Source organism: Podarcis bocagei (assembly GCF_964188305.1).
Source record: "Podarcis bocagei genome assembly, chromosome: 6".
NCBI classification, from domain to species: domain Eukaryota; kingdom Metazoa; phylum Chordata; class Lepidosauria; order Squamata; family Lacertidae; genus Podarcis; species Podarcis bocagei.
This window is the reverse complement of record NC_138130.1, coordinates 59,674,785-59,695,050: the sequence shown is the minus strand read 5'-3', so window position 1 is coordinate 59,695,050 and position 20,266 is coordinate 59,674,785. Positions and strand designations below refer to the sequence as shown.

The 20,266-nt window shown below is 40.8% G+C and overlaps 1 protein-coding gene and 1 long non-coding RNA gene across 2 annotated transcripts in view; one reads left to right on the top strand and one right to left on the bottom strand.

The window, feature by feature from the left end:
• The window catches only part of CXADR (CXADR cell adhesion molecule), a 34,043-nt gene extending 25,789 nt beyond the window's left edge, over positions 1-8,254 (top strand). Inside the window, exon 8 of the mRNA XM_081199691.1 lies at positions 7,725-8,254. Coding sequence (XP_081055817.1) covers positions 7,725-7,766 — 42 coding nt within the window. The 3' untranslated portion in view covers positions 7,767-8,254. The remainder of the gene's footprint in view (positions 1-7,724) is intronic.
• The window catches only part of LOC308590049, a 35,067-nt gene that overhangs the window by 6,558 nt on the left and 8,243 nt on the right, over positions 1-20,266 (bottom strand). The window lies entirely within an intron of this gene.

The window sequence follows — 20,266 nt, the reverse complement described above, 5'->3', positions numbered from 1 at the left end:
GCGGAAAGCTGGGGCAGTTGTCCTGTTTATTAGCATCTAACTGTTGAGGTATAATTTGTGTCAGCATGAAAGATGTCAGCTTATCCACAAGCCTTTTTGCAAATGTATTCTAACACATCAGACAGCAGACTAGAAGGAATTGTGGGTTTAGGGTGGCTGTTAGCTATATTGATGCACATTTTCTACTGTGCTAATGCAGTTGCCTTTGCATCCAAGGGACAGTGAAACATGGAATTAAACCTTAACACTTCCCAAGTAGGTGCCTATGCATAATTTGGACTCGATGCACCACGAAAGCAGCCAACATTAAGCTCCAATCATGCCTGGCTATGTGTGGAACTTCAGCTTTCAATCTGCACGTAGTCCAAAAGGGAAAATCGTAATAACTGCACACCCAGTATGACCAGCAACCTTGGTTTTTTTTTATCTTAAGTATTTATACTCCTGCATATTTGTATTCCTGAATATGCTGAAGACTTAGTTGATGTGTGCTTTCTATATATTTAGTAAGTTTTATGTTCTCCCTTTCATGAAAAGGAAAATCACATAAAATATTTTTAACACAATGCAAATCACATGAACTTTGTATTTCCAGAGAATGGCGACATGTTTTATGAAAACATAAAGATGGCTTGTAAAAAGTAATTGCTTTTTTATTGCATATCTGTTTAGCCTTGTGCTTATTATTGGATTTTAGATATTTTAACTACAGTATAATGTATGTTGTCAGACAGATGATTGAATGAGTAGGTGTGTGAACATTGAAACTATTGAGGGTTTTTTAATTTTTTTGGTATACTGTACCTTCATTATATAGAAAGAGCAGGTCTATCAAGAATGGAGTCTGGAGTGTCCGGATGTTATTGTGTATATATTTTAATTATATTTTGGTTTTTGACATTTCTGTTGTGCAAAGCACTTGGAAGCACTTCTTGGGAAGCTGTTTATAAATCCTTCATTAAATCTCTTTAGGATTTTCAAAAATTGATAGGAGGCATGATAGCTTATTCCCCCCCCCCCCAGGTTTTCCACAAATAAGAGTCTAGATTCTTGAAAGTAGCTAACCCTTTCCATTGTTGTAACAGGAAGAGAGCTTGGTACATTATTTGCTTTCAGGATTTATAAACTGCTTCCCAACAAGTGTGTCTGTAGGAAAGACATGTAAAAACAAAAATCCATATGCAATAAAAATAAATTGATACATAACAATCTAAAACCACGTATTAAATCATACAGATTCCACTTGCTAGTAGTATAAATTGGCTGAGCCTCCCCTAAGGGAAAGTTTCAGTAACTATCTAAAAGCAAAATACTAATATTTGTTCACAACAGGGGTTCCTGTAGTGTTTAAGATTGGGGTGAAACTAATGATAAGATACTTTCCCACCAGTATTCCAGACATTTGGAAAACTAGAGAACATGAGAAAACCCTAAACTCATTCATTTTTTTTTTTTGGTAACATAGCTTTTATTCATTTTCATCTGTTTAACATTGTTGCAATGAGATATATATCCGTTTACATTAGAGCAACAATTACCTAAAGTTAAAAATAAAAGAATAAACACCCAGATAAACATTTCTGAATATATTCACAAAGTTAACAAATATTACAGATATGAAATGTTGATTAACATTAAATTGGAGACCATAAGCAAAAGGTACTTCCTATCAACAACAGTTAGAATTTATAGGGAGGGGAGAAGGGGAAAAAAATAAAAATCAGCACTTTGTTCATGCCAGACTGTGCTGTAAACTATGGGTACTATTCCCAGATTGCATACAAATTCCAAACTCATACTTTTAAAATTCTCTTTGTGTGTAGAAATTTTTGTAGTTTTCCCATTCAGGGTATGATTGCAAAAGTTCTACTTTTGATTTAAAGAAAAACATGTCGTCATAACATCTGAAGCCAATTTTAAGATTATGGGTTGAGTTAAAAATTCACAAAGCCCAGAAAGGCTTGCCCTCAAAGCATGCAAAGGATAGTTAATGATGCTCAGAAATCAAAACCTGAGAATACTATGATTGTTATACTACTGGTCCTGTAGTATAATGGAGCTCTAATAATAAATTATATCCCACTCTTACTCTGAAAATATGAAGAGTAGAATTCGTTTGTTGTCAAAGGTGTGATGCTTGATAAAATTATAAATCAATTTAGGACTTGCATTCCCTTTCTTCTGTTACTTTTATCTAATTCGCCATACTGAATCATATGGTGCCAAGTTAATAAAGCACAAAAGCTATGCAAGGCTTTGGACTAGTGAATGATTACTTTTGAGGCTGAAGCAAGCTGACATCTCTGGGCACAGCTGGTGAATCGAGGAACATAGTTGAGAGCCTGTGTTGTAGCTGCCAGCTTTCTCTGTGCTAGATGCTTCTGCTTTCTGGTAGTAAATAGATTGCCTTTTCCCATCACCTCTAATTCTATAACCATCCATACTCTAGTATTTTCAGTAATACAATATGCTTAGCAAAACAAACTAAAGTATGTGCGGCAAGAGGAAGTGCAATTTGTTAGTCATGGGCAACTTAAAACCATCAGGAGCGACGCCTCATGCCTTTCATATGGACTGAAGATTTTGGGTGTCACGTAGCAGTACAGAGTTTCAAACAAATATGTGCTCTCCCACATTCCGAGCATGTTTGCGCTCCTTTCTCAGTGACGCCTATGCTGGCTTGGTCATGTCCACAGAATGGAACATGGCAGGATCCCCAAGGATGTGCTCTATGGGGCTTAGGGCACCAGGTCCGTTGGCAGACCAACTGCATTACGAAGATGTCTGCAAATGTAACCTGAGGAATGGCAACATCAACCCTGCCGTGTGCAGACAACCACAGTGCCTGAGACAGATAGTCAGGTTGCGTATCCATAGCAGTGACCAGAGGAGGAATGACTGCTGGGGGAGCACAGAGAGAAGAAACACCACGATGCATCTGCAGCAGCACAACCAGGTGCCTTCGTTTGCCTCAGCTGTAACAAAACAGGTCTCTCCCATATCTTTCTCTACAGCAACAGCAGGCGCTGCAACCTTCCAACAGTTCAAAGGAGCAGTCCTCCAGTGTCTCCTGGGACAGACGTATGCCAACAAATATCTGGGAATAGGAGTAGAAGCTTCAGGGAATGGAGTGACAAATGTTGGATCTTGGCCTACAGATTAATACTTTCCCCCATTGAACTGCAAGTTTTATTTAACCTTAGGCTACACTGGTTCTTCCAGATCTTAACATAGCCTAAGCATTGTGGCTCATGCACTGGTAACCTTAAGGTTGGATTTTGGCTGGGGCGGGGAACTTTCTTGTCACACCAAAGGCCCCATTCCCATATGGGCATCCTTCTGTAGCCTCAATGCCAGAAAGGGCCAAAGGTTAAAAGTGGGCCAAGCAATTAATGCAGGTTTTTTCTTGGTACAGAGAGTTGGTTTTTACACCCACACGCACCAGCCCTCTTCTCCATCCAGACCACAGAGAGGCAGAAGTTAAAGGACACATTCCAGCCAAACAAAAACATTCCAGCCAGACAAAAACCCCATCCAAAGCAGGAAATTGATCAGTTATCCAGATCAATTACCCACACAGCACCTCTGTCTTTATCATAAGCTTCAGTTTGGACAACACAGTAAGGCAAGCTTTGGCTTAACTCAGAACAGCAGAGAAGCAAATATGTTGTGAGCCCACATGTTTTCTCCAGGAGCCCACATGTTTTCATAATCTCACTAAACCAATGTTTGGCTTAAGTGTGTCATGCAAACCAGACCACCGATAAGTACCTGGACTGATGTTAATAACCAGGATTAGAAAGGGGTGGAGAATGGAGGAGAATCCGAATGACGATTGAAAATGAATTTGCCAACATGAAGTACCGTATTTTTTGCTCTATAGGACACACTTTCCCCCCTCCAAAAATGAAGGGGAAATGTGTGTGCGTCCTATGGAGCGAATATAATACAAGTTAACAGGTACTTTCTTTTTGAATGGGGTGGCCTAAATAAAATATAAACCAGACACTTGACCTCTGTTGTAAAGTAAGTAGCTCCTCATTGTTGCATAAATGTTGCTTAATATTGGTTAGAAACAGTAGAAATGCTTTTTAGTTTATACTGCTTATCTCTCACACACGTCTTAAAATGGTGAAAAGTTTAGATGTATGACATGACCCATTTGTAGACCCTAGTGCCTTGATTCTTTTTGCCTTTGGTAAATGTGTAAAAAATTCCCTTGTTGGGGCGGGGGTTGGTATAAGACTACTCAAAGGCTACATAATCTCATAAAAGAGTTTGTCTATACAACATGCACCAACCATTTCCCAACTCAGCTGCTTATAGCATTATTCAGTATTTCGCAAAGCATTTTAAGTAAGTGGGGGAGGAGGGGTGCTTTGCAAATGCATATTGTCCTTTAAATAGGCTGACGCTGCCATACCTGAATAATAAAACTGCACTAATAGAAAAATAATTCATTCACCCTTGTGGCATAAATTTCATTGTTGTACTCCTTTTGTAAACAATTTTGAGATCTTTCTTACAATCAAGTGGTATATTAATTTTAAGAGATTTTTTTTCTTTTAGTGATTGCATATCACATTTTTGAAGCATCCTATACCACTGCTAAAAGTTTTGATTTAGGAAACATTTGGCTTGGATCAGCCAGGATTTGTTAATGCATAACAGACTATCTAAAATGTTTTATTCCCCTTCAAGATGATAAAGCTTTGTATTTAAAATTCGGCTTTGTAATTCGGAACTTATGTGATGTGACTTAATTTGATTTGATTGGCCGGTTAATAAAAAATATTTTTTTTTAAAAAAAAGATAAAGCTTTGTATTTTCTTCCTCTGAGTGATGATACTGTATAAACTTTCTTTTAAAAACCACATTGGTTCTATAAAACCAATTTAAGTTTAATTTCCTGTTCATCTCTATGGCGTTCATTTCAATTCCACATAGCGAATTTCTGTATCTTGAATATAGAACATCCTTGGTTAATAAAATATTCTAAGATGCAATTATTTCACAGCATTGAATTTTGAAAGAGTTTCGGCATGCAGCTGTTCCCATAGTGTGTGTGTGTGTGTGTGTGTGTGTGTGTGTGTGTGCGTTTTTGTGTTTGTGTGTTTACACACACACACACACACACACACACACACACACACACACACACACTATAATGGAACTAAAGGGGCTGATATTTCACCCTGCCATTATTGAAAAGATGAGTAGTTCAGTTGAAAACATACTGTTCATCAAACACCTAAAATTCCACTGTGTGAAGTAAGGGACATTTGTGTTTTTTGCATAAACTGATCTCTTGTTCTCACTGTACAATATAAACTTGCCTGATATACCAATAGCCATAAAGCCCAAAGTTAAATTCCTTTATAGTGAAGCTGTCAGAGGAAGAAGCCACTGACATGTCAGTTCATCAAAGACCAAACTTATCTAAGGCACTTGGAAAAAATCTTTTTTGGTTCACTGCCCTTCTAGGGAGATATAAATTCCTGGGACAGGTCTTAATGCATCAGATGAGAAGACTCTGGAAGCAGGAAAGAACACTTCTCTAGAGCAGAAATAGTACACCCTGATCATGCCAAATCATACAAAAAGTTGAGACATCAATTCTCCCTTGTTTCCCTTGTGATGATGTGCTTATAAGGGAAAGAGGTAGTTTTGTTGGCTGAGAAAATCCCTTGGTTGAAGATTCCTTCTGACAGGTAGTCTGTTAGTAGACCTAAATTGAGCTAACCAGGGCATTCTGCTTTATTTGCTTCCAGTACTTCTAATGAACACTTGCAACATGAATATCCTTTAAAAGTCTGTTACGTATCAGACAGAGGTTCTCTCTCTTATATTTTTTATTCCTGCTGAAGGCCTTCCTTTTCCAGCCTGTATTTTAAATGACTATCTGTATTGTACTTGAACTTTTAAAAATACATATTTTTATTGTAGATGTTTTTCTTTTCAAAATTGCTTTTAAATGCTTTATGGCAAGCGGCTCATAAAAGGAATAAAGAAAGATTTGTGGCTATTTCTGCATATCCATTGTTTCTTATGCTATGTAGTTCCTGTACGAAGTAAAAATTTTCTTTTCCTTTTCCCTTAACTGGCATCTATTTCTTAAATATTTATCATTCTATGTTTCCCCCATTACCACGGTTTTGCACCTGGCTCTGGTTGAGGGATTTGGGTGTTATAGAAGAAAAAAACCCCACTAGATCCCACAAGCCTAAATTCTGCTCACCTCTAGGTCAAGGAGTTCCTGCCCATACCGAAACCTGGGACATTGTAGCATGCAAGTTAGTTTTATGTTAGTGGGCTCTCATTAGCTACCATATTTATGTGATTCTAATGCGCCAGTGAATGTAATGCGTGCCTCAATTTCTTTTAAAAAAACCTTGAAACCAAAGAAGTATTCGCTGGCGCCATCAAATCTAATGCACACCCTAATTTTTGCGACGTAATTTGGCCTTACATTTGAGTCAATACAGTACATACCTATTTTTTAAATCCTAAATCAGTTGGTAAATATACACAAGGAGGGTTTAGGACTCACTTTGCATATATGCAAGGGATTTAAGCTGTAAACCACTCGAGAGCACTGCAGTGTTGAAGGTGTGAGATACAAATAAAACAAAATGTTAAAAGTACTGAATTTAGGGGAAAATAGGAAATGATTTTGTGCAAATGGATTTGCAAGTGCTTGCACAATCAGAAAAATATCTTCTGGATAGTCATTCTTCTGTTTTTTAGCTGGATGCATTCATCCCACAAGTGGAATCTTGGATCCAGACCATTGTGCCAAATTCAGAAGGCTTTAAGGCTTAATAAAAGACTGTCTGAAGCTTATAACACTGAGTCCTCTGGGCTCCCCCCCCTCTAAAACAGTTTTTTTTTTTAAAAAAAAAAGGGGGGGAGGAAAGAATGATCATTAAAATGATAACAGACCTAGACCTAGAGATGAAAACAGAATGAATAAGAATTAAAAGAAGGCAACAGCCTTGGAGACAGTTATGCGAATAATGTCAATGGAACATCAGCTTGCAGAACTTGATAAGAATTTGGAGTGGAAATTTGGGAGGGAGATGCAACAGTCAGAGCAGGAAAGGTTTATTTAAAACTGACTGCAGAAACAAACTAAGATACCTACACAAATTAAAAGTAGGGGGTCAAAAATGTCAATTGTTTTGTGTTTTTGAATTCTGCCTCGTACTCGTAACCTTGAGTTCTACATCTTGCTTCCCACCTGCTCCTTCAGTCTTTAGAATTGGGAGTCAGAAGTACAAGCGATTCTGCAGTGTTTCTTACTTTTGTAATGTGCACCATCTTGTTCAGAATGATTTGATTATATGTAAAAAAGAAAATTCATGTGTAACATATTCCTAATCTGGGATGAAAAGAGTAGTAGCACTTGTGTTTGTGAATTAGGTTTGAGATACGCTATATAAAACAAACATACAACAGAAAGAATCCTAAACCACTTAGCTTGATGAATATTCTTTTTGAATAAGTAGAACTGGTTTTATTGGAGGGGAGAATTTGGATCCTGGAGCATTTGCACAATTTTAATTTCATTGACTTTACAATTTGAATTGCAGTTATCCAGCCACGACAATTTTACAGCTCAAGGGTGTCTGGATTAATTTTTTTATATTCCAGTTCAAATTGATTATTTATACTTGAATATACTAGAGCTCTGTATTGATTGATAATATTTTCTCTATTTATAGTATGGCCACGCGTGCAGGATGGGTGACATAACAGTGGTATAAACTTGAAGAAACAACTTGTTTGTCATGAATTTCAAGTTACGGAACAAATGAAGTACTCTGTATTTTGTCATAACTTTTAGAATCTACAGACAAGATGGTAATGTAGACTAAATTTATATTGCAGGTAGCATTTTGCCTGCTGAATGTTTACAACATGTTTTGCTTTAAAGATTTCTTCCATTGTAATAGTCCTAGACATGAATATGTGGGGAAATATGAAGGTTAACACTGGATCTGCGTGCAAATTCCAAAGATCAACCCAGATAACAATGTAGCTCATAATTTTTGTGGTTAATTAATTCAATCTATTTGCTTAGATTTGTATGAAATTACACTTAGCAATGAATTAGTATGTTTGAAGCAACATGTGCCTTCCATACTGTATATTTTGGTGCTGTCTTTTTTAATCTTCTGATTTTTTTAACACAAACACACCTTTTTAAGATACTTGTGCTTTGTAACACTTAATAAAATTTTGTATGATGATACCTTACATGTACAGCACATGTTTATCCATTGAAGTTGGGAACTATTGCAATCGCCATTAATTTCTATGATTTGCGTGGTGGTTCGGTAATTTTAAGCATTGTGCTCTTAAGATTTTTTTGCAGTGAACCTGGTGACTGCTTCTTAGATACTGTCATTACTAGCACTTCAATTTGGGTCTTGAAACAAATGAGAAGCCAGTGCAATTGAATAATATGTTCACCACCAACTTTCCTTCTCAGGAGGGTGAGCCCACAGAATTCTGTATTGGCTGATATTGCGATGCAGGAAGAATAGGCTGGAGTGGAGAACATCTGACTTACAAGACATATAAAAGCCACCCATTAACTTCCACTGAGTAGCATTTTTCCCAAGCCTAACGCCCTCCCAGAGGGCTATTTAGGAGGGTTACAGCTATAGAGAGGCAAGGCTTAGTCCAGGGATGGGCAAGGTTTACCTCACCTGGGCCGGTTCACTCCAGCAGAGATCCCTCCGTGGGCCGGATCGTTTGTGCAGCCACAATTTCCGGCGTCTGCGTCTGCACAGACACTATTTTCGGCATCTGAGCATGCACAGATGCAATTTCCGGCACTGTGGAAGCGAGTCCCTGCACTGCGCTTTGCTGGTTTAGCGCAGCGTGTGGGGACTCGCCGAGCGGGCAACTCGGTTCAGGGGCCAGTTAAATGACCCCCGTGGGCCACTTGTGGCCCTTGGGCCTTAGGTTGCCTACCCCTGGCTTAGTCCTTCCCTCCTTCCTCCACACCGCCCTCTGGCAAGACTCCTAATACCGTTTTCAATACTTTGTGTGTATAAGAGAATATGAATGGAGGGGAACGGAGGCACATGGTGTGTGGATGTGTGTGAATTGGTGTGTGGGGGGGAATAGAGGAGAGAGAGAGATGGTAGCCCTGCCCATTTTAGTACTGGCCCTGCCCACCATTGGCATGCAGTCCCAGAAGTTCATCCATGAGGGAATTTGTTCCTGAAAGATGTTTCCACCACACCTTGTACCTTGCACACTCATCTAGATGGGTAGATCTGTTGACTCTCTATCCCTAGACTGACCCACTATAGTTTCTGTCTTGCCTGAATTAAGCTTCTGCTTCTTAGCACTTAAATTAGCATCTGTTAGCCTCTGTTAGCTTTTAGGGGCTGAAGCTCAGATTGAGATGGAAAACAAGACCTCTGCTGGCTCAGTCTTATCTAAATTGCTGTTAGACTTTTTTATTTTTTATTTTTGTAAAAAGTGGCAGATACATTTAATTAATAAATGAAAAATAATGAAATCTAAAATTAATTTATTCCAACAGGCCTTTTTGTGGGATGTTAATGACTTGGTCGGATTCTGATACTGGTTTACTGGTACTACTGACTTTGCCATAATTTTCTGTCTGTTTCTGTTTTATTGTTTTTCTGATGATTTGTAATTGATATTTTCCCCCGCTTTCATTTCTTGTACCTTGCCCTAGTTTCACTGTGTGAAGAAAGGCAGGCTAGAAACATTTTTTATTAAAAATTAAAATAAGATTAAAATAAATTCTATTCTTTTAAATAGCTTCTGTAAATAATAACAAACTGAAGGACTACATCTCAGTGGTAGAGTATCTCTGGTTTGTATGTAGAAGGTCTTGGGTTCATTCCTTGGTAGCCCCAGGTAGGGCTGACGGAGATTCCTGTCTGAAACCCTGAAAAATGGCTGCCAGTCATCGTCTTGTATGGACCAGTGTCCAAATCAATACAAGACAGCTTCATATGGAGTCTCAGATTACGCTTTTAGCAGTTCAGTTGCCACTGTATACATTTTCTATAGTTCACATAGCAACGTGATGTTATCTGCTACTAGACCTTGGAACTTGAAAGATGTGCTAGGAAACTGAAACTGAACTCCTTTTCAGTGCCTCTTCAACACTTGTATCTTCCATCATACTGAGATTTGAAGCATTTTTTACTCATTTTATTTTACTGTAGTAGTAATATTCCAGACCCTGAGCCGATATAAACTAATTTTAGCATGACCTTTCCATCAAATGCTGGGGGGATGCTTCTATTTAAGTTCATAAGGTACCTCACCATTCTCTCCCATCCTTCAGTACCAGTAGAAACATTGAGGTGTTGCCAGTTTGCAACACTGTTAGGTTGATTCATGTTTAATTTAAATCCAGGTGATTAATGAAGGGAGGAGGAAGATTGGCAACTTGTGTAATACTTCCCTTGAAGCTCTGTGTTGGGAAGAGGTTAGAAATAAACAAGAAGTTCTTGGTATGTGAAGCCTGCTGTGTGGAACAAAAAGTGCCTTGCTGGCCATAATGTTTGTTCTGAATAACATATAAAGAGGTAGTTTGACATAGCACATGATTTGACCCTAGCATTTCTACTATAACAAATAGGTGCTTGGAGTGGTTTATGATAATGTGCCGTCAGCAAAGCATTACTAAATGCTGTTAGATCTGGGTTTTGCAGAAAGGAATATCAGTAAGAATATTTTGGCTGGGGGTGTTAGCGCCCTCTCAAATATTACAAAGCTAACACCGGGGTCACTAAACTTGAATGCACTGTGGGCTGATTTTATGATTGTGTAAAAGCAACAGAGAGGTCAAAACAGTATGGAAATATCAGAATAAATACATCCACTGTGGTGATCAATACCTCCTGAATTTTGAGGGATGAAATTAGTTTCCCAAGGAGGCTTTAGGCAGCTTCCAAAAAAAAATAAAGTTTTGTATGACTTGCTGAAGAAGCAGGAGATTTTGATCTAATGTTATATTATGAAAAGTATAATTGAATATTTGATGCCATGTACAAAGTATTGAAAATGACACTCGTAGCTTAAAAATTATTTTGGGATAATTGCTTTTATTGCTCAATCTCAGATTTCCTGAAATAGATTGCTACACAAGCAGGTCAGCTAAGACAACATTCTTTCATTCTGTTAAAAACAACAACTGGTAGTTGCTCTTTCTTCCTGCAAACTGTGTGTGTTGCTCTTTCAGGCAGAAAGCAGTAGTTTATTACCAGGGATTATCTCTTTCTGTGGGCTGGCTGACTCACCCACAGAAAATGTGCTTATTCAGGAAGTCTGCAATCCTTAAACCTCTTGTTTGGAAGCACATCTCTTGGAGGTAATTGAACAGCTCTGACTCAAGAGAATTGTGGGTGGCTGTTGTAGGCTGGAGAGGATGGGGGGAATGTGAAAACTAAGGAAGTCAAAATAAATGGTTAATGAGGAGAATTACAACAAAGATCACTCAGAGACCTAAAACATGGAGCATTTGGATCACAGATAATGGTGCTGAAATTGCAATTAACTGTTCACACCCTGGGACCTTATGGTGGAGGGTGGCTAATTAAGAGGTAAAAAAGAAGGTAAAAGACCCCTGGACAGTTAGGTAAAGGGACCCCTGACCATTAGGTCCAGTTGCAGACGACTCTGGGGTTGCGGCGCTCATCTCGCTTTACTGGCTGAGGGAGCCGGAGTACAGCTTCCGGGTCATGTGGCCAGCATGACTAAGCAGCTTCTGGCGAACCAGAGCAGCGCACAGAAACGCCGTTTACCTTCCCGCCGGAGCGGTACCTATTTATCTACTTGCACTTTGACGTGCTTTCGAACTGCTAGGTTGGCAGGAGGAGGGACCGAGCAACGGGAGCTTACCCCGTCGCAGGGAAGGGTGGATTATTAAGAGGTGGCTAATTAAGAGGTAAAAAAGAAGGTAAAGGAAAGGACCCCTGGACGGTTAAGTCCAGTCAAAGGCGACTATGGGGCTATCGCGCTCATCTCGCTTCCAGGCTGAGGGAGCCAATGTTTGTCTGCCCACAGCATTCCGGGTCATGTGGCCAGCATGACTAACTGCTTCTGGCACAAGGGAACACCATGATGTAAACCAGAGCGCATGGAAACGCTGTTTACCTTCCTGCCTCAGCGGTACCTATTTATCTACTTGCACTGGTATGCTTTCAAACTGCTAGGTTGGCAGGAGCTGGGACAGAGCAACAGGAGCTCACCCTGTCACAGGGATTTGAACCACGACCTTCTGATTGGCAGGCCCAAGAGGCTCAGTGGTTTAGACCACAGCGCCACCCTAAACAACACCACACTAAAAGCCTACATACCAAGACACAGTGTGTTCATGACCCATCATACATGTATCATGAACTAACTCTCTTTACTTCACGTCAGCTGACTCCAGCTTCCTCCCCTAATGTGTTTTAAGTTTATAACTATTTCTAACAGTAGTATGAGGCTTTGAGGTGGAAGCTGCTGGAAGGCTATCTGCTAAAGGAAATGGCTGCTTTTGCAAAGGAGCTATTTCCTCGTCTTCTTTTTCCCCCAGCAGCACCTCTATCTAAACCTCCTTTTTAAACTTGGAGAAGCATATGCTTCTTCCAAAACATGTGGCTCTCCAGTAAATATAGGTCCACAGTAGAAAGGAGGGGACTGTACACGCTTGGCCAAAATGCATAAGCTGGATCAAAAGGTGTGGTTAAAGGCCCATCCAGTACAGTAATTAGATATTTGGAAAAGAATCAGGGAAATCCAAGTTCCGATCCCCACATGGCCAAGAAGCTAGGTGACCTTGGTCTGGTTGCTGTCTTTCGGCCTAGCTGCCTCGCGACAACCAGGGGTGCTGTGCTGAGCTCTTGGGATAAAAATGTAATAAATGTGCCCCCCTCCCTTGGATCCTTTGACCTGCTGTTTTGATTGTCAGATGCCGAGGAATAACCAAAGGAGAGATTTCTCCCACACTCTGCTTGCCACTCTGCGGCATTTGCTTACTGTCACATGGAATATTTAGCTAGCTAGATCATTGGTATACTTTTACATAAATATTAGCAAATGGTGTGAACCCAAAGAAATCACAGTTTGCCTCTCATATCCAATTTGTTTTCAGCACAGCCTATGGCTAAGGTTTACATTTGTGTGCAAAAGACTTTTCTCGCTGTTTTCATAGGTCATGAAATGGGGATATTCAGAATATGGTTCATTTGTCTGAACTTTTGTAACGTCCTTTGCTTTTAGGCTGAGCTGACAAGTAAATATTTAAAGAGTTTGTCTCATGAAATGTAATCTGCGTGCATGGAAAGTGTTGAGAACAACTCAAACAAGACATGGGGGGGACGCTGGGGATTTTGTATAATTGACTGGGGTCTGTCTAGGTTGTCATTTTGACTTGCTCTTCAGTTAGAAGTAGCTTAGCATTATGTGAAGTGAATTTCTGAGTCCTAGTATCCTTTCCTAAGTGTCTATTCAGGGTAACTGAGACATGGAATTATTATAATAAGAAGAATAAAAAATACCCTGAGCCCAAGTAGTTATAATGTTAGTGAATAGTCCATGACATGAACTAGTGTCTGAAGGGGGTGACAGGCTCAAAGAAGACTGGCAGCTGATAACAAATGTATAACAAGGTGGCAGAGCATACATAATTCATCTTATCAAATTCACTAAGAAGTATAAAGATAGAATTCTAAATATTGAGTTGGAACAACCTAATTAATCTCAAATGCGTGTCATATGGCTAATACCCTGGGATCCGTGCTGATATACAGGATAATCACCTCATTAATAGTATTTAGCCAATAATGTAATGAGATAAAATGAGTGCTTAGAGCAACTAGATACCAATCAAAACCAAGAAGAACCTAATTCCCTGTATTTTTCTCATACCCTCTGTTTATTTCCTAGCTGCTACAATGGGTATTTAGAAGAAAACCTTTTATTAAATTAGGCCAAATGCTAAGTAATGCAGGCTTGTAATTTAGGATTACAATTAAATGTTCGTTAATGTTTCCGCAAGTCTGTTGATAAAGGGGGTGGGGCGCAAAGAGGCGAATAATAAAAATGTGCCTGTGTCTACTGAGATGAACAGAATTATTTTTCCTGCTTGTCTGATCTAAGTGGAACTGAGCTGCAGCAACAACAACAAAGAGATCCATGCATAAAGGTACGCAGTGTCTCAGTTGTCATGATGTGGTGTAGAATGGAAATCAAAAGCACTCTCCCTATGTGAATCCAATGTTTTTCTTTTCCTTGAAACTGGCCCCTGAAGCCTTGTGGAAAACCTCTTCAATGCTGTGGTAACTTTCTGAATTCATCTATCACAGTCAGAATTCAGTAAAATGAAACTGTGGCCATGCTTTATGGTTATATGGTGAATTACTGTGTTTGTGTCTTTGTGTACGCAGACAAACAAGCCTAATCCAGTTCCATTCATTTCAATAAACTGAATCAGCATTTAGTTCAGCTGCCTGTAGCAGCAAATTGTAGATGGTTAGGCTGAATGTCTCTTGTTGTGAGCCTCATTCTAATCATTGGGAGGCGGAGATACACATTGATCTATCCCCCTTATGTTGTTTTATTTATTTCAAAACAGCTATTGAATTAATTAAAGAAATTATGCACACCTTGTATATTTAAAAGGGAAGATTATTCATATTCTGCTTAAGGGGGAACTAAGTCGCATTAAATGATGTAGCAAAACAACTGGAAAGTAAGAAGCTGCTTCGCAAGCCTCTAATTAGATGCTGATGCAGGTTGCGCTGTGGTCCAAACCACCGAGCCTCTTGCGCTTGCCGATCAGAAGGTCAGCGGTTCGAATCCCCACAACGGGGTGAGCTCCCGTTGCTTGGTCCCAGCTCCTGCCAACCTAGCAGTTCCAAAGCACGCCAAAAATGCAAGTAGATAAATAGGTACCGCTCCAGTGGGAAGGTAAACGGCGTTCCCATGCGCTGCTCTGATTTTGCCAGAAGTGGCTTAGTCATGCTGGCCACATGACCCAGAAAAACTGTGGCTCCCTCGGCCTGTAAAGCGAGATGAGCACTGCAACCCCAGAGTTTTCGACGACTGGACTTAACTGCCAGGGGTCCTTTACCTTTACCTTTTTAATCAGATGCTGAAGCAAACATGAACTTGTCATATCAGAAGTGGTCCAGATATGTACTGTAGTCCCTGGAAAGACTGATTAAAACTTCATGATGAATTCCGTACTTGAAACAGTGGCAAGGGAAGATTGCGAGTGGGAGGAGGTCAAAATGAAGTTTCTGAGCAGAGTGTGGCACTACTTTTGAACCACTTTGCTATGCAAATTAGATGGGAGGTGAGACGTTGATCTGAAAAGCGGATTGCTTTGGATTAGACACCCACCAAGACAGCAGTTTAATCTGGCAGCCAATTCACAACCAAACTAATTTTGCAAAGAACCTGCAAGTGAAGAACAGGCTGTCGCATTGTAATGAAAACTAGGGTGGCAGATTTCCTAGTAAGTGACAGACTGTGTGTTCGCTCATATGAAATTCCATGGCAGATTTAGGAACGGTAGAGAGCAAGGGGAATGAAGCATCAGTAGTAAGCAAAGATCCCACCCCTGCTTTTCCCATCCTTAAATAGAAGACACGTTGACTAATTTCCCCCACGACTCCCAACAAAGGTTACAGAAACAGAATTTTGCTCTCTCCTTATATTTATGGTGCTGAACAAGGAGCTACTAAAGAGGATTCTTTAGTACTTGAACTTATTTAACAAGATTTATGTACCTCTTAACCAACACAAACCGATAACAGAGCAATCCTAACTACAGAGAGACAATGCCACCTTAAATTAGTCGTACTTTGGTTTTCAAACAGACTGTATTCCGGAAGTCCGTTTGACTTCCGAAACGTTCGGAAACCAAGGTGCGGCTTTCGATTGGCTGCAGCCAATCAGAAGCCACGGAAAACGCTTCGGAAGTTCAGCTTCTGAGGCAAAGTTTGCAAACCAGAACACCTACTTCTGGGTTTGCGACGTTCGGGTTCCAAGTTGTTCATGAACTAAGCTGTTCAAAAACCAAGGTATGACTGTACCCTTATGTCAAACCCAGTTTAGGAGGAATTTGTTTTATACTACTCCTTTTGCCATTTAAGCTCCACTAGGTTCCTAGGTCACATAACGTGAGTTGAAAGGGGTTTGGAATAGGTGCAAGCCTCTCCTTGTTCTGTCACTTGGAGTGGAGGGACTTGGACTGGCATAAACCGTTCTGAGCCCCCGGTGAGCAGGGGTGTTTTATGCTGGCATATCTTTGGCTCAGCCAAGGTGAAGGACCTGATACCTGCTGAACCCAGTCTCAGCCGGGAAAGCCCAAGATCCATCCAGTCCAAACTCTCACCCTGGTGGATCTTGAGTTTGGATTGCCCTATGAGTGGTTTAAATAAAACCACACAAAATATTCATATACAAACAAACTTTAAAAGCAAGTAGACTTAACACTGATCAAGATATAGATTAAAAACGAGCACTTTTAAAGCATATACATCATAAACATTGCAGAGAGCTAGTACAAGGAAATAGATATGTTTAAGGTGTGTGTGTGTGTTTGGTGTGAGGGTGTGTGTAATAGCATTGTTTCTCCAAGGTGATGCAAGCTTTGCAAAGAGTGGCTATAGGAATATGAAAAATGACAGGTGGAATTAAGACTCCAAGCTCCTCAGAAGGAATGAGGTCATGTTTGGCAAAATACATTAGTATCACCTACTGAGGCCACTAGAAATAATAAAATATGCTTGAAATCGTGTACTTTGGTGATTTTTAAAAATACATTATATGAAAAACAATTCTGGTATGTGAAAACTGACGGGGAAATACAAAGTTTCTTCACACACATGAAAGATAATACACACATGGGATAATAATAATAATAATAATAATAATAATAATAATAATAATAATTTATACCCCGCCCATCTGGGCGGCTTCCAACAAAACACTAAAATACAATAACCTATTAAACATTAAAAGCTTCCCTAAACAGGGCTGCCTTCAGATGTCTTCTAAAAGTTTGGTAGTTATTTTTCTCTTTGACATCTGGTGGGAGGGCGTTCCACAGGGCGGGTGCCACTAGCGAGAAGGCCCTCTGTAACTTGGCTTCTCACAGCAAGGGAACCGCCAGAAGGCCCTCAGCGCTCGACCTCAGTGTCCAGACAGAACGATGGAGGTGGAGACGCTCCTTCAGGTTTACTGGACCGAGGCCGTTTAGGGCTTTAAAGGTCAGCACCAACACTTTGAATTGTGCTCAGAAATGTACTGGGAGCCAGTGTAGGTCATTCAAGACTGGTGTTATATGGTCTTGGCGGCCGCTCCCAGTCACCAGTCTAGCTGCCGCATTCTGCATTAGTTTTAGTTTCCAGGTCACCTTCAAAGGTAGCCGCACATAGAGCGCATTGCAGTAGTCCCAAGCGAGAGATAACTAGAGCATGCACCACTCTGGCGAGACAGTCTGTGGGCAGGTAGGGTCTCAGTCTGCATACCAGATGGAGCTGATAAACAGCTGCCCTGGACACAGAATTGACCTGCGCCTCCATGGACAGCTGTGAGTCCAGAATGACTCCCAGGCTGCACACCTGGCCCTTCAGGGGCACAGCTACCCAATTCAGGACCAGGGAGTCCTCCACACCCGCGCGCCTCCTGTCCCCCCAAAACAGTATTTCTGTCTTGTCAGGATTCAGCCTCAATCTGTTAGCCACCATCCATCCTCCAACCGCCTCCAGACACTCACACAGGACCTTCACTGCCTTCACTGGTTCTGATTTGAAAGAAAGGTAGAGCTGGGTATCATCCGCATACTGATGAACACCCAGCCCAAACCCCCTGATGATCTCGCCCAGCGGCTTCATGTAGATGTTGAAAAGCATGGGGGAGAGGACAGAACCCTGAGGCACCCCACAAGTGAGATCCCAGAGGTCTGAACACTCATCCACCACCACTTTCTGAACACGGCCCAGGAGGAAGGAGCGGAACCACTTTATAACAGTGCCCCCAGCTCCCAGCCCCTCTAGACGGTCCAGGAGGATGTTACGGTTGATGGTATCAAAAGCTGCTGAGAGATCCAGCAGAACTAGGAAACAGCTCTCACCTTTGTCCCTAGCCCGCCGGAGATCATCGACCAGTGCGACCAAGGCAGTTTCAGTCCCATGATGAGGCCTGAATCCCGACTGGAAGGGATCCAAATGGTCCGCTTCTTCCAGGTGTGCCTGGAGTTGTTCAGCAACCACTCACTCAGTCACCTTGCCCAAGAATGGAATAATAGCTAGGTATAATTATGATCTCCTGAAAGCTAGCCAATATCCTGATGTCCAGGTCATACAAATTATTGGTATGGGGGGCACTGTGACTCAGTGGGAGAAATCTGCTTTGCATGCAGAAGGTTGCAGATTCAATCAAGGTGAGTCAATGGTCTGACTTAATATAAAGCAAATTCCTATAATTCCCAATTGGTCTTGATCCAGACCAATTTGTGCTTCCTATGATGTCTGTTGCAGGATGTTTCTAAATGTTGCCGAATAACCACAATGTTAATTTAGGGAAAACATGCAATATACTTTTCCTTCTGAAAAATAAATAAATTCTGGTCCACTATTCTTTAACCTTTTAAAATGCAAAAGTTAACCTCTACACTGACTTTTAACAACACTTCATTGCAGACAGGCAACAATGAAATCCATTTATGGCCAGCATAAAATGCAGATGAAGACATTAAGTTGCTTCCACATTAGTTTTTGAAAAATTGATAAAAACTGATAAGGATTTCCTGCTAACTTTGACTAACAATGTAAAAACAGTAAGATTGGCGCAGCAATAAAACTGCTAGCACATTTGCAAAGCTAAGTATGGTTTCAAATTGGATGGACCGCATGCTGAGATATCTGCATTGCAGGGGGTTGGACTAGATGACCCTTGGTGTCCCTTCAAACTCTACCTTTCTATAATTCTATGTATCTATGATAATGGGAACTGGAGATGCAGTGGGTCTTTAGTAACAGAACTGCAGATATATAATCTGCAGGACTGAGATATGCTTAGAAGAGAGAGGCTGTTGGAATAACCAAGGTTAGGATGTGAGAAGAGAAGAAGCATTGTTCTTTATTAAAAAGAAATATTACAGCTCAGGTCTATACTTGGAAAAGCAGAATCTCTAACAAGGTGTTGCAGGGCATCTTAATCTCCCAGCAGGAGTGCTCCTGTTCAGAGTGCCAGCAGGTGTTTCCATTTCCTGTCCATTTTTCTTTCTTTACTGTCAATATTTCCTGACTACTGAGCATGCTCAGTGTTTACTGGGCTAGCTGGGCTAAGAGCCAGTTAGAGTGCCAGACTAGGAACTGGGAAACCAGGGTTCTAATCCCCAGTAGACCATGAAACTCATGTGACCTTGGGCCAGTCAGAGTCCCTCAGCCTAATCTACTTCAGAGGGTTATTGTGAGGATAAAATGGAGTGAGGGGCTTCCCTGGATTAGTTGTAAAGGCATTTTGTGACCTTCAATCTGATGGGGAGGTGGAAGCCTGGGCAAAAAGATATGTCTTCAGGAAACATCCGAGGCAATGTAATATGGGCAGGCAATTCATAGAATCATAGAGTTGGAAGAGACCACAAGGGCCATCGAGTCCAACCCCCTGCCAAGCAGGAAACTGGAACTGATGCAATAAACTCCTTGCCCCATTGCCTTGTGGAGAGCAAATTTCTGATGCTGGGAGCCTTCTATACTCACAAGTTCTCCCTGCATGGTTTAAGGTTCCTTCAGGTGCTATGGCCTGAAGAGAAATACAGGTAGAACAGGCCTGTATGGTTTAGCTCTGTCTCCCAGATCCAGGTGACTCCTCCATTCCCTTCAGGAATTTTCAGCTTGTGTATCTGTGGAGGCGTCCTGTATAAGAGGGATCAGGGTTCAGAGAGCTTCAGAACCCAGAATAAATGGGGGAATCATGGGGAAAGCCTTCATGAGTACAGGATGCTCCCCTGTTCAAGACCTTCATGATTTGGGGCTGGGGACAAATAATTTAGCTCTCCCTTTTGATTTTACACATGAGCTTCTGCATAGGGGTTGACTAGTTTATCTCAGTTAGTTGATCATGGGTTTCCATGATAACACTTTGTGTCATCAAGCTATGCTTCATAGATTAAAAATGCAGACAGCCATGTTGGTCTGTGAGGAAAGGAATGGAAACAGGAGAAAGTATAGTGATGCCTTAATGAGGAGGGCCAAGTGAATGTCAC